The sequence below is a fragment of the Leucoraja erinacea genome, chromosome 25 (assembly GCF_028641065.1).
Source record: "Leucoraja erinacea ecotype New England chromosome 25, Leri_hhj_1, whole genome shotgun sequence".
Classification (NCBI taxonomy): domain Eukaryota; kingdom Metazoa; phylum Chordata; class Chondrichthyes; order Rajiformes; family Rajidae; genus Leucoraja; species Leucoraja erinaceus.
This window is the reverse complement of record NC_073401.1, coordinates 30895873-30910029: the sequence shown is the minus strand read 5'-3', so window position 1 is coordinate 30910029 and position 14157 is coordinate 30895873. Positions and strand designations below refer to the sequence as shown.

Sequence of the window (14157 nt, the reverse complement as noted above, 5' to 3'; positions counted from 1 at the left end):
CAGAAATCTGAATCAGGATTGAACCTGGATCTCTGGCGCTGTGAGGCAACAACACTACCAGCTGCACCCCTGTGCCACCTTGATTGAAATGAAGTCAGTACTTTAAAAACAGGCCTGGTATTCACACTCGGGGCCAGGAGCTGGGGACAGATGGGAGTGACGGGGCAGGGGAAGACGTGGGGAGTGATAGGGCAGGCGAGTGGTGGGGAGCGGCGGGGAACGGTGGTGAGGAGTGGCGGGGCAGGGTCCGGTGCAGACTAATTGTAAGACTGAAGGATGATGAGGCTTTGCAAGCTTGTCAATTAATTAAAGGTCAAACTCGGGACGTGCCACAAAGGGGGGAGTTATCAGTAAACGGTGTCTCTCATCACCTGGGCCCCTGCCCCCAGCCTCTAGAAGTCAAGAGCAACGTATTGCAAGTACACCCCTCTCTCAAGGTCAACAAGACATGCTTAAGGACAAATAAGTCGGGAGCAAAGACACAGTCTGTTTCACTCCATTGGAAATGTCAATTGGCTGTTTCACCGTTTCAGAGGCCCTAGTGTCACTGTGCCTTGGTACACGTGGCAATAAATGACGCAAGTGAAGTGCCTGGTCCATGAGAGGGTGACCTCAAATGCTGAGGGACCTTGTCAGGCCAATGAGAACAGTGTTGCTTCCCTTGGACATGTCCACCAGGAGACCATGTGGACATTTCACAGCTGGTCTGAGACCGAGCTACGCCTCTGTCAGGTTTCTTCTCAAATAGTTAATCAGGTGAGAAACTTCTCAGCAACAGATGAGAGGCCAAAGTCTGCTTTGTTGCTTTTATGAAGAGGGAGAGATCTGTAGCTTAAAGTCTTGTGGCAGAGTCTCTTCCTCACAAACACTGTGAGGATTTCATGGACATCCAGTTCTGGGCCCGCTGCTTTGTTCAGCAGGAAGACCGCCCATCAGAGCAATTGGGCAGGTGGGCTGAGGAATGATTGATGAAGTTTAGGTCTAACCAGGGTCTGCAAGGTAAATGGCAGGGCTCTGCGGAGTGTTGTAGAGCAAAGCGGTCTCGGAGTCCAGGTATAAGGATAAGGGGGAAATCTTTTAGGACTGAGATGAGGAAAACATTTTTCACACAGAGAGTGGTGAATCTGTGGAATTCTCTGCCACAGAAGGTAGTTGAGGCCAGTTCATTGGCTATATTTAAGAGGGAGTTAGATGTGGCCATTGTGGGTATGGAGAGAAGGCAGGTACGGGATACTGAGTTGGATGATCAGCCATGATCATATTGAATGGTGGTGCAGGCTCGAAGGGCCGAATGGCCTACTCCTGCATCTATTTTCTATGTTTCCATGTTTCTAACACAGGCAGGTGGGACTAGTATAGAAGGGGCATGTTTGGCTGAAGAGCCTGTTTCCGTGCTGTATGACTCTATGCCATCTCCAACACCAGTGACCTGGGGTGACAATAAACAATAGCATGTGCCAACACAAGAAGTCAAGAAGCAAAAAACAAAAAAGAGCAACTGTTGGCAATCCAAATGAAACACATGAAACGGTCTGCATTCTCAGTCCGTGAAGTGGCATCTATGGAGAGAATCGGGCAGCGTTTCAGATCAATGATTGATCTCAGACTCTGCTTTGATGTTGCCTCGCCCAATTTGGGCGCACAAAAAATCTAATTTGAAAATATTTTGTGTTTTAATCAGAATTCTGAATACTATTAATGTGCCTTTGTAATGTTTGGGACAAAGACCCATCATTTATTTATTTGCCTCTGTACTCCACAATTTGAGATTTGTAATAGAAAAAAATCACATGTGGTTAAAGTGCAGATTGTCAGATTGTATTAAAGGCCATTTTTATACATTTTGGTTTCACCATGTAGAAATGTTTATACATAGTCCCCCCATTTCAGGGCACCATAATGTTTTGGACACATGGCTTCACAGGTGTTTGTAATTGCTCAGATGTGTTTAAATGCCTCCTTAATGCAGATATAAGCGAGCTCTCAGCACCTAGTCTTTCCTCCAGTCTTGCCATCACATTTGGAAACTTTTATTGCTGTTTATCAACATGAGGACCAAAGTTGTGCCAATGAAAGTCAAATAAGCCATTATGAGACTGAGAAACAAGAATAAAACTGTTAGAGACATCAGCCAAACCTTAGGTTTACCAAAATCAACAGTTTGGAACATCAATAAGAAGAAAGAAAGTAAATTGCAAATGGACTGGCAGGCCAAGGAAGACCTCCACAGCTGATGACAGAAGAATTCTCTCTATAATAAAGAAAAATCCCCAAACACCCGTCCGACAGATCAGAAACACTCTTCGGGAGTCAGGTGTGGATTTGTCAATGACCACTGTCCGCAGAAGACTTCATGAACAGAAATTCAGAGGCTACACTGCAAGATGCAAACCACTGGTTAATCGCAAAAATATGATGGCCAGGTTACAGTTTGCCAAGAAGTACTTAAAAGAGCAACCACAGTTCTGGCAAAATGTCTTGTGGACAGATGAGATGAAGATGAACATATCAGAGTGATGGCAAGGGCAAAGTATGGAGGAGAGATGGAACTGCCCAAGATCCAACGCATATCACCTCATCTGTGAAACACGGTGGTGGGGGTGGGCATGTATGGCTGCTGAAGGTACTTATCTCACTTATCTTCATTGATGAAACAACTGCTGATGATAGTAGCATAATCAATTCTGAAGTGTATAGACATATCCTAGCTGTTCAAGTTCAAACAAATGCCTCAAAACTCATTGGCCGGTGGTTCATTCTACAGCAAAACAATGATGACAAACAAAGCACCAAAGGAGTTTTTCAAAGCTAAAAAGTGGTCAACTCTTGAGTAGCCAAGTCAATCACCCGATCTGAACCCAAATGAGCATGCCATTTATATGCTGAAGAGAAAACTGAAGGGTACTAGCCCCCAAAACAAGCATACGCTAAAGATGGCTGCAATACAGGCCTGGCAGAGCATCACCAGAGAAGACACCCAGCAACTGGTGATGTCCATGAATCGCAGACTTCAAGCAGTCATTGCATGCAAAGGATATGCAATAAAATACTAAACATGACTACTTTCATTTACATGACATTGCTGTGCCCCAAACATAATGGTGCCCTGAAATGGGGGACTATGTATAAACAATGCTGTAATTTCTACATGGTGAAACCAAAATGGATAAAAAATGCCATCTGACAATGTGCACTTTAACCACATGTGATTTTTTTCTATTACAAATCTCAAATTGTGGAGTACAGAGGCAAATAAATAAATGATGGATCTTTGTCACAAACATTATGGAGGGCACTGTATCTGATCTAATCTGTTAGGATAGCATGCAAAACAAAGCTTTTCATTGTATCTCGGTACACAGGACAATAATAAACCTGAATCCTCTGACATCTCACCTAAATGGAAGAAAAAAATCTCCTAACAGCTGAAACCCATACATCTCGGGGAGTCACTGAACCAATGCTTGCTGTCAGTGAATCACTCTCTCCTGCCGAACTAGTCCACGACACCAGAACCAAGACCTGTTTCCTACCTTAATAACCTGGTCCTGGATAATGAGCGGCGTGACAAAGTGTAAGACCAGGCCGACTGTGACTAGCAGCAGCCCGGCCACCAACAGGTGGACTATCCTCTGCCGGGCGATGGCCATCCCAGAACTCCCAGAGTAGCACGTCCACGATCAATGTCACCAAACACAGCTCTGAAGGAGAGAATTGGGACATCAATGACTCTCTGAAGGAGAGAGTTGGAACAAGTCAATGATTGATCAGTACAAAGTAGACAGCAACTATTATGAAAAATTAATGGCGGTTATTTAAACATTGATAAAAGTCTTAGGTATGTAAAGTATACAGTAAGTAGCAACTTCCTCCTTTACCACATCAAATCAGAGCAGGATGCATCAACACCCCGAGCAATGTGGAATTGTCACCAGTCTCAGTGTTCAGGGACCAGTGAACCTGCTCCTCACTCCCTACGGTCTGAAAAGGACACCTCGCAGCCAAAGGACACAGTTTATATAATCCCTTGTCATTAGATAATCACTGATTTAGTGGTACAATCTAACCTTAGTGGTTGGGTAATGAAAGTATACGTGGCAAAGCTGATGTCACCCGAGTAAAGGTCGGTTTGCACACCTTTGGAGTATTCTTGTTTTACAATCTATTAAAATGATTTAGCACAAATGGTTACAATATACATTAAAGTCATAAGTGATAAGATAGGGTCATTTGGCCCATCAAGTCAGCTCCGCCATTCAATCATAGATCTATCTCTCTCTCTCCTAAACCCATTCTCCTGTCTTCTCCCCATAATCCCTGACACACGTTCTAATCAAGGATCTATCTATCTCTGCCTTAAAAATATCCATTGAATTGTCCTTCACAGCCTTCTATGGCAAAGAATTCCACAAATTCACCACATTTCCATCCTGACCTCCAGTCCCAGACTCTCCCACTACTGGAAGCATCCTCTCCACCTCCCCTCTATCCAAGCCTTTTACTATTCAGTAAGTTTCCTTGAGGTGAATGATTATTTGGTCAAGAGACTTCAAGACACTCTTGGAGGTTGTGTGTGATGTGTTGGTCACCAAATAGAAAGGTGCTATTAAGCTTGAAATCACGCAAGCATAAATAAAGGACATATAAGAGGTCCTGTTGAGAATCCGGTAGGATATAGAAATGGGCACTGCAGGGCTGGAGGCTGTGGAGGGAAGATCACCTGAAGTGATGTGATCCTGTAACGGTATGGCAGATGGTGACCTTAAGAACATTAAAAAAAAAACAAATCTTAAATTATTTCCATTGATCTATAAAGACAAGCATGGTGCACATTTTCTATTGACATGTGTTGCCTCCTTCTGTGACTTGGATTCCTCTGATCACCATTCTCTCATTCTCTATTTTTAACGCATATGTCTACCACTATTTGATCTTCCAAAATGTATCACTTACCTCTGTCGGAATTAAATTCCATTTGCCAATTTGCTGAAGAAGGGCCCCATCCCAAAACATCTCCAGTCCATTGCCTCCACAGATGCTTCCTGATCTGTTGAGTTCCTCCAGCACTTTGCTTTTTTTCCCCTAATGATTCCAGCACCTGCAACCTGATGACTCTGAAGTAGATAAATATTTGAAGTTTGGGGAATTGAGGTGTTGAGTAAGTCCCACATACTCAAGGATCTGGTACAGCAGTATTTATTGAGAAATGTATACAACATACAACATGTTAGTTCTACTGTGCTGCATCACCAACTAACAGCACATGTCCGGTTACAATAACATGAATGGTGTAGTAGTAGGCGGAGCTTAGATTAATAAAGCACTCCATTGGTTAGTAAGTAATGTAACCAATCTACATGAGGGCAATGAGACGAGGCGGAGGCAGGTCGGCCAAGATCATGGTGAGTGGCAGAGCAGGCTCGAGGGGCCTACTGCCCCTGGTTTGTGTTTACATTCAACAATAATAGTTATAGCATTGAAGTACTTTCACGTACAAATCTACACAAAATCTGCAGAAGAAATGCCTTGGCCCAAAACCTCACCTATTCCTTTTCTCCAGCGATGTTGCCTGACCCGCCAAGGTACTCCATCATTATGTATCTGTCTGTAGAATTTGTGTTTGCTAGTGGACCACACTTTTTTTTTTTTTTTTTTTAAAGTAATTTTCTTCAGAATTTTTTATTTAAAAGTTAGCAAATGGTGCATGGAGCAATCTGCATAATTGAGCTTAAAAAAAGCTTTCAAACATATTTGAGACCTAGTAACAGCATTACACCAAGTCAGTGAAACACCTGAAACACGTCTTTACAAATGGACTTAAAATGGTTTCATCCGTTTTTGGTAGTATAGAAATCAAAAGAACATTAGAAATGATACCTGTACATTTCTACTCGGAGGCGATGTCACTTCAATGCCCAAGGTGAGTCTTATTCTAAATATTTGCACCTAAATATATTACCCCTTAAAACCTGCACAGTAACATTGCAGGTTTGAGGTTTTGAGCTTTGAAAATGCGTTATCGATCAAGTCAAAGGGTTGGATGTCATCTGGTTAATACTTAATAATGTTATAATGATGCAAGTCTCGGATACGCCAGAGACCCGGTGGGAGCAGTGACTCGGGGAAGAGCTGGTCTGGGAATCTTTCCAACTCCCCAGTTTGACAAGGCCAAGGGGAAGGAGAGGCGCAGGCTGGTCCAGGAGGAAGTGAGGGCAGTGGTGGAGGAGGTAAGATGTGAGGCAGCAGGGGGCCTGGACAAGGTGGGAGCAGGCTATGGACTGAAAAGTCACATGGACTGAGCTCTGGCAGGCTGAACCACAGCGCATCAAGTTCCTGATCCAGGCAGTGTATGATGTCCTGCCCGGCCCATCGAACCTCTTCATCTGGGGCAAAGTGGAATCTCCAGATTGCCCGCAATGCTCAGGCAAGGGAAAGTTGGAACACATCCTGAGCTGCTGCCCGAAGGCTCTTGGGCAGGGCCGGTACACCTGGCATCACGCCCAGGTTCTTAAACCCATTGCAGAAGCCATCAGCATGGGAATCAGCAGCTGCAGACGAGCACGCCCCACCACCCAGATGATCACCTTTGTGAAGGCTGGAGTGCAGCTGCCAAGAACCACAGCAGCCAGGAATCTTTGTCAGAATCCTGGCGATTGCGCAGGACTGGCAGCTTTCCGTAGACCTGGTGAAACAGCTGAAGTTCCCACAGCACATTGCCACGACCACCCTGAGGCCAGACATGCTCCTCAGAGGCGTCCAAAAACACTGTCCTGTTGGAACTGACAGTGCCGTGGGAGGACCGTCTGGAGGAGGCCCACGAGAGGAAGATGACCAAGTATAAAGAGCTGGTCATAGACTGCCGTAAGCAGGGCTGGAAGGCAAGGTGTTTGCCCATCAAGGTTGGCTGCAGAGGTTTTGCAGGGCAATCGCTCTACAAAGCCTTGAGTGCACTGGGCATCAACGGAGTGGTGAGGAGAAGAGCCATTAAGAATACCACAGAGGCAGCGGAGAAGGCCTCGCGATGGCTCTGGATTAGGAGAGGGGGTCCATGGGGAGGAGCGAATGCCATCTGGCCACAAGTCGTGGTCTGATCAACCGTGGCTGGGTCGCCTGGGTAAAGGTGTCTGATGTTGAAAGACCCAAAACACCCAATGACCCCAGGTTACATCACTGATGATGTGTTCAGGAGCATCAATAGATGTATTTTTTTTATCAATCACTGTGCTGGCCAAACCAGTGGCGACCAGGAATAGCCTGGTTGACAAGCAAGAATAGGGTGGTGACGACTGGAGAGACAGTGGACAATATTAAACTATAACTTAAGTGAATCCTCAACGGATGGTTTGTCTGCATCGTTGCATTTCAGTGATCAGTATACAAAGAACATACAAGTTAGCAGAGAGGAAACATGACTCTCTCACGGGTTATGTGAGTTACATAATTCAAAGAAAACATTCAATGCAAAATACAAAGTGAATATCTAAAATTAGTATTTAAAAGCAATAATTAAAATTCAGTCCATCAGGTATCTAGCTTGTCCAAGCGAGGTGTTGGCAGCGTCAGCTGGCAACAGCAGTGATCGTTCAGTGACTTCCTGACTGACTGCTGCAATTCCAGACACTTTCTTCCTGTGTGGAACCTAAACAATAAAGTCAAGTTCAGTCAAAGTGTGGCAATAAATGAGGGGTAGTCACACAGCAACAAATGCACTGGATGCTCTGTTATACGGATGAAAACAATCCAGTCTAGATTTGAAACTATTGCATTAGTTATGACTTTAAAGGTAGCGATCAAGGATCAAGGATCAGTTGTACAGGGCCCCGGTGAGACCACACCTGGAGTATTGTGTGCAGTTTTGGTCTCCTAATTTGAGGAAGGACATTCTTGCTATTGAGGGAGTGCAGCGTAGGTTCAACAGGCTAATTCCTGGGATGGCGGGACTGACATATGATGAAAGAATGTAGTGACTGGGCTTGTATTCACTGGAATTTAGAAGGATGAGAAGGGATCTTATAGAAACATATAAAATTCATAAGGGATTGGACAGGCTAGATGCAGGAAACATTTTTGGGGGGAGTCCAGAACCAGGACTTATGGCGTACCCCTTATTTAAGAATAAGGGGTCGGCCATTTAGAACTGAGATGAGGAAAAACGTTTTCACCCAGAGTTGTGAATCTGTGGAATTCTCTGCCTCAGAAGGCAGTGGAGGCCAATTCACTGGATGTTTTCAAGAGAGAGCTAGATATTGGCGCTTAGAGCTAACGGAATCAAGGGATATGGGGAGAAAGCAGGAACGGGGTACTGATTTTGGATGATCAGCCATGATCATAATGAATGGCAGTGCTGACTCGAAGAACTGAATGGCTTACTCCTGCACCTATTTTCTATGTTTCTATTGCATCTGTAATATGGACTGTCTTCAAGACGTCACAATTAACCTCCATGTCCTTCTCAGTGGTGGCTCAAAGGGCCGAATGGCATACTCCTGCACTTATTTTCTATGTTACTACTACCCATGCGAAACCAAGAATTAATGATAATTATTGATTCAGATATTTTGAATGAAGTTGCAAGATTTATCAGAACAAACAGGAAAAGGCTCTAGTCCATGATATCAGCTACACCAGGGGTGGGCATAGGGTTGTTCTGCATAGGGCCCGGATGGCAGGCATCAAATCACGTGTTCACAGAAGGTATACAACAACACTGGAGAAACTCAGCAGGTGAGGCAGCCTCATGCAATCCTTGCATGTCTCACCCGCTGAGTTTCTCCAGTATTTTTGTCTCCTACATCAGGCTGTTATTCATTGATTACAGCTCGGCATTTAACACAATCATCCCCTCCAAACTGGTTACCAAACTCGCAGAACTGGGTCTCTGCGCATCCCTCTGCAACTGGATCCTCGACTTCCTCATCCACAGACCACAGTCTGTTGATATTGGTGGAAATGTGTCAGCCTCGATAACAATCAGCACGGGAGCACCTCAAGGCTGCGTGCTCAGCCCCCTGCTGTACTCACTCTATACCCATGACTGCGTAGCGAACAACAGTGCGAACTCCATCATCAAGTTCGCTGACGACACCACTATTGTGGGGCGTATCACTGGTGGGGATGAGTCAGAATACAGAAGAGAGATCGAGCAACTGTCCATATGGTGCCAGCGCAATAACCTGGCCCTCAACACCAGCAAAACCAAGGAACTGATTGTGGACTTTGGAAGGAGGAGGGGGACCCACAGCCCCATTTATATCAATGGTTGAAAAGGTCAAGAACTTCAAATTTCTGGGCATGCACATCTCTGAAGATCTTTCCTGGTTCGAGAACACTAACGCAATTATCAAAAAAGCTCATCAGCGCCTCTACTTCCTGAGAAGATTACGGAGAGTCGGATTGTCAAGGAAGACTCTCTCTAACTTCTACAGGTGCACAGTAGAGAGCATGCTGACCGGTTGCATCGTGGCTTGGTTCGGCAATTTGAGTGCCCTGGAGAGGAAAAAACTACAAAAAGTAGTAAACACTGCCCAGTCCATCATCGGCTCTGACCTTCCTTCCATCGAGGGGATTTATCGCAGTCATTGCCTCAAAAAGGCTGGCAGTATCATCAAAGACCCACACACCATCCTGGCCACACACTCATCTCCCTGCTACCTTCAGGTAGAAGGTACAGGAGCCTGAAGACTGCAACAACCAGGTTCAGGAATAGCTACTTCCCCACAGCCATCAGGCTATTAAACCTGGCTCGGACAAAACTCTGATCATTAATAACCACTTTCTGTTATTTGCACTTTACCAGTTTATTTATTCATGTGTGTATATATTTATATCATGGTACAGGTGCACAACCTTTTATCCGAAGATCCAAATAACGAAAACCTCCGAATAGCGAAATTATTTCGGTCCTTGAAGAAAGGTCCTTGAAAACGTTCACCGAGGGCGGCCCGCAGAGGTGACAGCGGAACCTCCGGTCGGTCCTCGAAGAAAGGGGAACTAAATCCCCATTCATAAAAGAGAAGGTGAGGGTATATTGCGCGGGAGGGTTAATAATTGACAATATGCTGCTACCTGCCAGCTGCGTTAAAAAGTTCCTACGGTAGACTCACGATACACAGTGTATCGTGAGTCTTGTGTGGGAACCTTTTAACAGCGTGCAGGCAGCAGTAGATTGTCGCTCCCTTCAGTTTCACCCCACCTACACCCCTCTGCTTCCCGGCCATGTGTGTGACCCCTTCCCTCCCCTCTCCAGCTCCCCGCTCATCGCACCGGCGCGGGGGCTTTGTACTGTCTTCACGTCGGTGATGGCAGCCAGCAGGTTAGTGCAGTCACCGGAGACGTCAGGACCAATTGGACGTCGACCACCAGGCCCACCGCAAGCACGGAGAACCCAGAGACCCACAGCCTGCAGCAGCCCAGCCCAGCTCCAACTACAGAGGAACCTGGGTTGCGGATGACGGGGCGCAGCTCGGGGCGTCGTAGGGGCCCATCGGGGAGCGGGTTCCTGTTGGTCCTGACGTCTCCGGCCACCTGCTATCCTCCGGGAACTGTACCGCCCTTGCAGGAGAGTGGGGTTGTTTGCAGTTGCAGAGGGAGGGGGCAAGGGCGGTACAGTTCCCAGTCTCAGCTCCAGTCCAGGGGGGTGGCCGGAGACGTCAGGACCAACGGGACAGCGACCCCCAGGCCCACTGAAAGCACGGAGATCCCCGAGACCCACAGCCAGCAGCAACTCCAGCCCAGCCCCGCTCCAACTCCAGAGGAACACGTAGGGGCAGAAGCGGATGGTGTGCAAGGTACGTCGTGTTCTTGGGGTGGCGCAGCTCGGGCTGTGGGCAAACTGCCACTTGTCGCCGTAGCGGCCCATCGGGGAGCGGATTCCTCTGGAGTTGGAGGGGGAGGGGGGTATTGTGCTGTTTGATCGCCCCCTGCTATCCCAGGGACAGGGAGACACAGCGGCGTTTTAGACTGGTGGGCAATCACTTCCAAAGTTCTGCCGACACAGTCAGTACACCTCTCCTACACTGCATTTCATACAAACATTTATTCTGCATGAAAAAACGACATTGAAGACTCAAACTCGCGACCGAGTAACTGCCGGGATCAAGGCGCAAACTCGCGACCTTGCGGATATGAGCCGAGCACTCTACCACTGAGCCAGCCATTAAAATCTACGCTAAAAAAATTCCATTCCGAAGACCGACAAATTCTGAATTACGAAAAGTGTCTGGTCCCAAGGCTGTCGGATAAAAGGTTGTGCACCTGTATATGGACACATTTATCTGTTTTGTAGTAAATGCCTACTATTTACTGTGTGCTTAAGCAAAGCAAGAATTTCATTGTCCTATACAGGGACACATGACAATAAACTCACTTGAACTTGAACTTGAACCTATGATTTTTTTCCAGAATCTGCAGTTCTTTTTGAAACGTGTTCACAGAAGGTGCGCGGCCGTGCTGGCAGCTTTACGCAAGATGCGGTACAGCCAGAACTCAGCTGCACTTGGGGAAGCACTCGGGGAGGGGCTCGGCTGCGCTCATGGGCGGCGCTCGGCGGGCCAGATGATTACAAGGGGAAAAGCCCCGGGGGCCGGAGGTTGCCGACCCCTGAGTTACACAGTGTTGTTCAACATGGTGAACATTCAACGGTATTTGCATCTCTTTAAAGATTATTCTATCACAATTCATTGTAATTAACCAGAGGGTATTTCATTCTTGGGCATTGATTAATTAGTTACAGTCATCACATTTGGAATTTTAATTTTCACACTATGTTTAGGATGAATTATCCATTATTTTAATCAACCAACAGGTGGCGATGGTGCAATTGAAGCACGTCATAAACTGTGCTCCACGATCCCCAGAGACTGGGATATAAAAATGATGAGAGGCATAGAACGGGTAAACAGTCAGAACCTTTTTCACAACTCCAGGTGGGATCTCCAAGACCAGTGGGTAAAGCCATAAGTTGAGATGGGAAAGTTTAAAGGAGATGTTTGGGGCAAGTTTTTATTATCGAGTAGTGGCTACCTGGAACAAAGACATTGCCTGGGGCAGTAGTGAAGGCAGATACGATAGTGGTGTTTAAGAATATTTCAGATAGGCACATGGATATGCAGGGATATACAGGGAATGGAGGGATATGAATCATATAGAGGCAGATGAGATCAGTTTAACGATATCATGCTTGGCACAATGTAGTCTGAAGGGCCTGTTCCTGTGCTGTGCTGTTCACTGCACAAACTGTCAGCTGACTCAGAATCTATGAAGCAACGCGTAGCAATTCTAAGGAGTCAGTGGCTAAAGGAGCTCAACTAATGAATATATAATTAACAAAATAATTACGTGCCTCAGTGTGAAGAGGTGGGGGGGTGTGGGCAGGGGAGAGAATCAATTTGATTGCAATAATGAGGGCAGAGATTGGGGGGAAATGCAGATCACTGACAGTAATAACCAGGAAAAGCAAAGATAAATCAGCAGCAGTGGGGCAGGGACAGGGACAGGGCCGACAGGCTCTGTGGTGAGGTGCCCAGAACTGCACGCAATCCTCCACGTTTCCTCAACTCAACCACTAGAATCCAGGGCATGGGAAGTGCTGGCAATTGGGATCAGTACAGATGGGTACTTGGTAGAGTGGACGCTGCGGTGTATGTAATAGAAATGGTGTTACCTGCCTCCAAGTTAAAGGGGGAGGAGTGTTAGGTATGTGATAATTAGCATATGTAATTAGTATATGTGATGTCTTGTACAAGTATGCATGTGTGGGGGAGACTCAAGGTGGCGTCCTGGAATAAAGAAGCTTGTTAGATTACTCCCGTGTCCGAGCCTTATTAAAGTCTGTTCCAAGCATCCAAATACACAACAGACGCAATGGGCCAAAGAGCTTGACTGTTTGACTCTATGACCCCATAGCTTTTATAGTATTTTTATCGTCATGCTATCAAACACCGTGAGCACTGTGCAGATTTGCTTGCCCCATTATTGGAAGGATATGGAGTGGAACATAAAGGGTACACCATGATTCTACCTGGATTAGAGGATATTGGCCAGTACGAGAGGTTGTACAAACTTGTAAGAGAGCCACAAAAGGCTGGATGGAGTAACTCAGTGGGTCAGGCAGTATCTCTGGAGAAAATAAATAGGTGACATTTCGGGTCGAGACCCTTCTTCAGACTGAGAGCCAAAGGGATTGTTTTTTTTGGAGCATCTGAGGTTGCGGGGAGACCTGACAGAAGTATATAATATTATGAGGTCCAGATAGGGTAGATGGTTAGAACCTTTATCTCAGGGTGGAAATATCAAATACTAGAAGACATAGTTTGAAGGTGAGAGGGGGATGTTTTGAAGGAGACATTTTTTTATTTTACACAAAATCCTCTGTCACTTGGTTCATTTCTGGATCACAGGGTGGGGGGTGGTAACGGTCTCCTGTGCAGTCCTGGGTTAAAGCACATGTTTAAGGAGATTGACTTCCCCAATACACACCTGGAACCAGGCAGCAAAAGTACCCACCTAAATGGAGACTTCCGGTTCCAGTTTCTTGGCACAAGCCATTGGATTTGATTTTTCTGGATCGAGTGTAGTTTCCTCAGTGCATTGCTTACTATTGCAAAATAAAATCTTTTTGTCCTATAAAGCAATTAATCAATTTATTGTTTGATAGTTTACATTAAGTTTTAAAAGTTTACTAATGAGCTCATAACCCACAAACTGAGTTGTGAATTATTAGTCACTGTATTTTAGTTACTTCATGTTTTTGCTAATATTTTGACTGTAGTTAGTATACTATATATTTAGTACAATATATTTACTTTTTAAATTTATACTTTATTAATGTATCAAAGCTGTTATTTAAATGTGTTTTGGTGTTGAGGCTAACCAAAGGCCTGTTTCCATGCTGCAGAGCTCGGTGACAAACTCCTCGTGTTTGTAGCAACCTCTTCAAATGTCGTCTGTTCATTCCCTCCACAGATGCTGCCTGACGCCTTTAGCTCAAGATTCCAGCATTGGCAGTTTCTTGCATCTCCAATTTCCTTTTTAAGAATTCATCCATCAGTTTATCCAACCTGCTTCATCTTGGTGCCCATTGTGATAGACCTCATGTCGACAGCAAGCTCCGACTGGCCCCCCTGCAGAGGGGAGGTGACCGGCAGGAACTGGCTGGCA

The 14157-nt window shown here is 45.7% G+C and overlaps 2 protein-coding genes across 4 annotated transcripts in view; both read right to left on the bottom strand.

Annotated features, from left to right (window-relative positions):
- The window catches only part of LOC129709234 (scavenger receptor class B member 1-like), a 36000-nt gene extending 30969 nt beyond the window's left edge, over positions 1-5031 (bottom strand). Inside the window, exons 1-2 of the mRNA XM_055655460.1 lie at positions 3879-5031; positions 3534-3701 (exon numbers count right to left, since the gene is read on the bottom strand). Coding sequence (XP_055511435.1) covers positions 3534-3650 — 117 coding nt within the window. The 5' untranslated portion in view covers positions 3651-3701; positions 3879-5031. The remainder of the gene's footprint in view (positions 1-3533; positions 3702-3878) is intronic.
- A 149-nt stretch (positions 5032-5180) lies between these two features.
- LOC129709233 (scavenger receptor class B member 1-like) overlaps positions 5181-14157 on the bottom strand; it is a 37918-nt gene continuing 28941 nt past the window's right edge. For 2 of the 3 annotated variants that reach the window (XM_055655457.1, XM_055655459.1), the window contains one exon: positions 5181-7639. In XM_055655457.1, the coding sequence (XP_055511432.1) occupies positions 7514-7639 (126 nt within the window). In that variant the 3' untranslated portion in view covers positions 5181-7513. Of the gene's footprint in view, positions 7640-13503; positions 13621-14157 lie in introns of all 3 variants that reach the window. The other variant, XM_055655458.1, reaches the window with a different exon arrangement.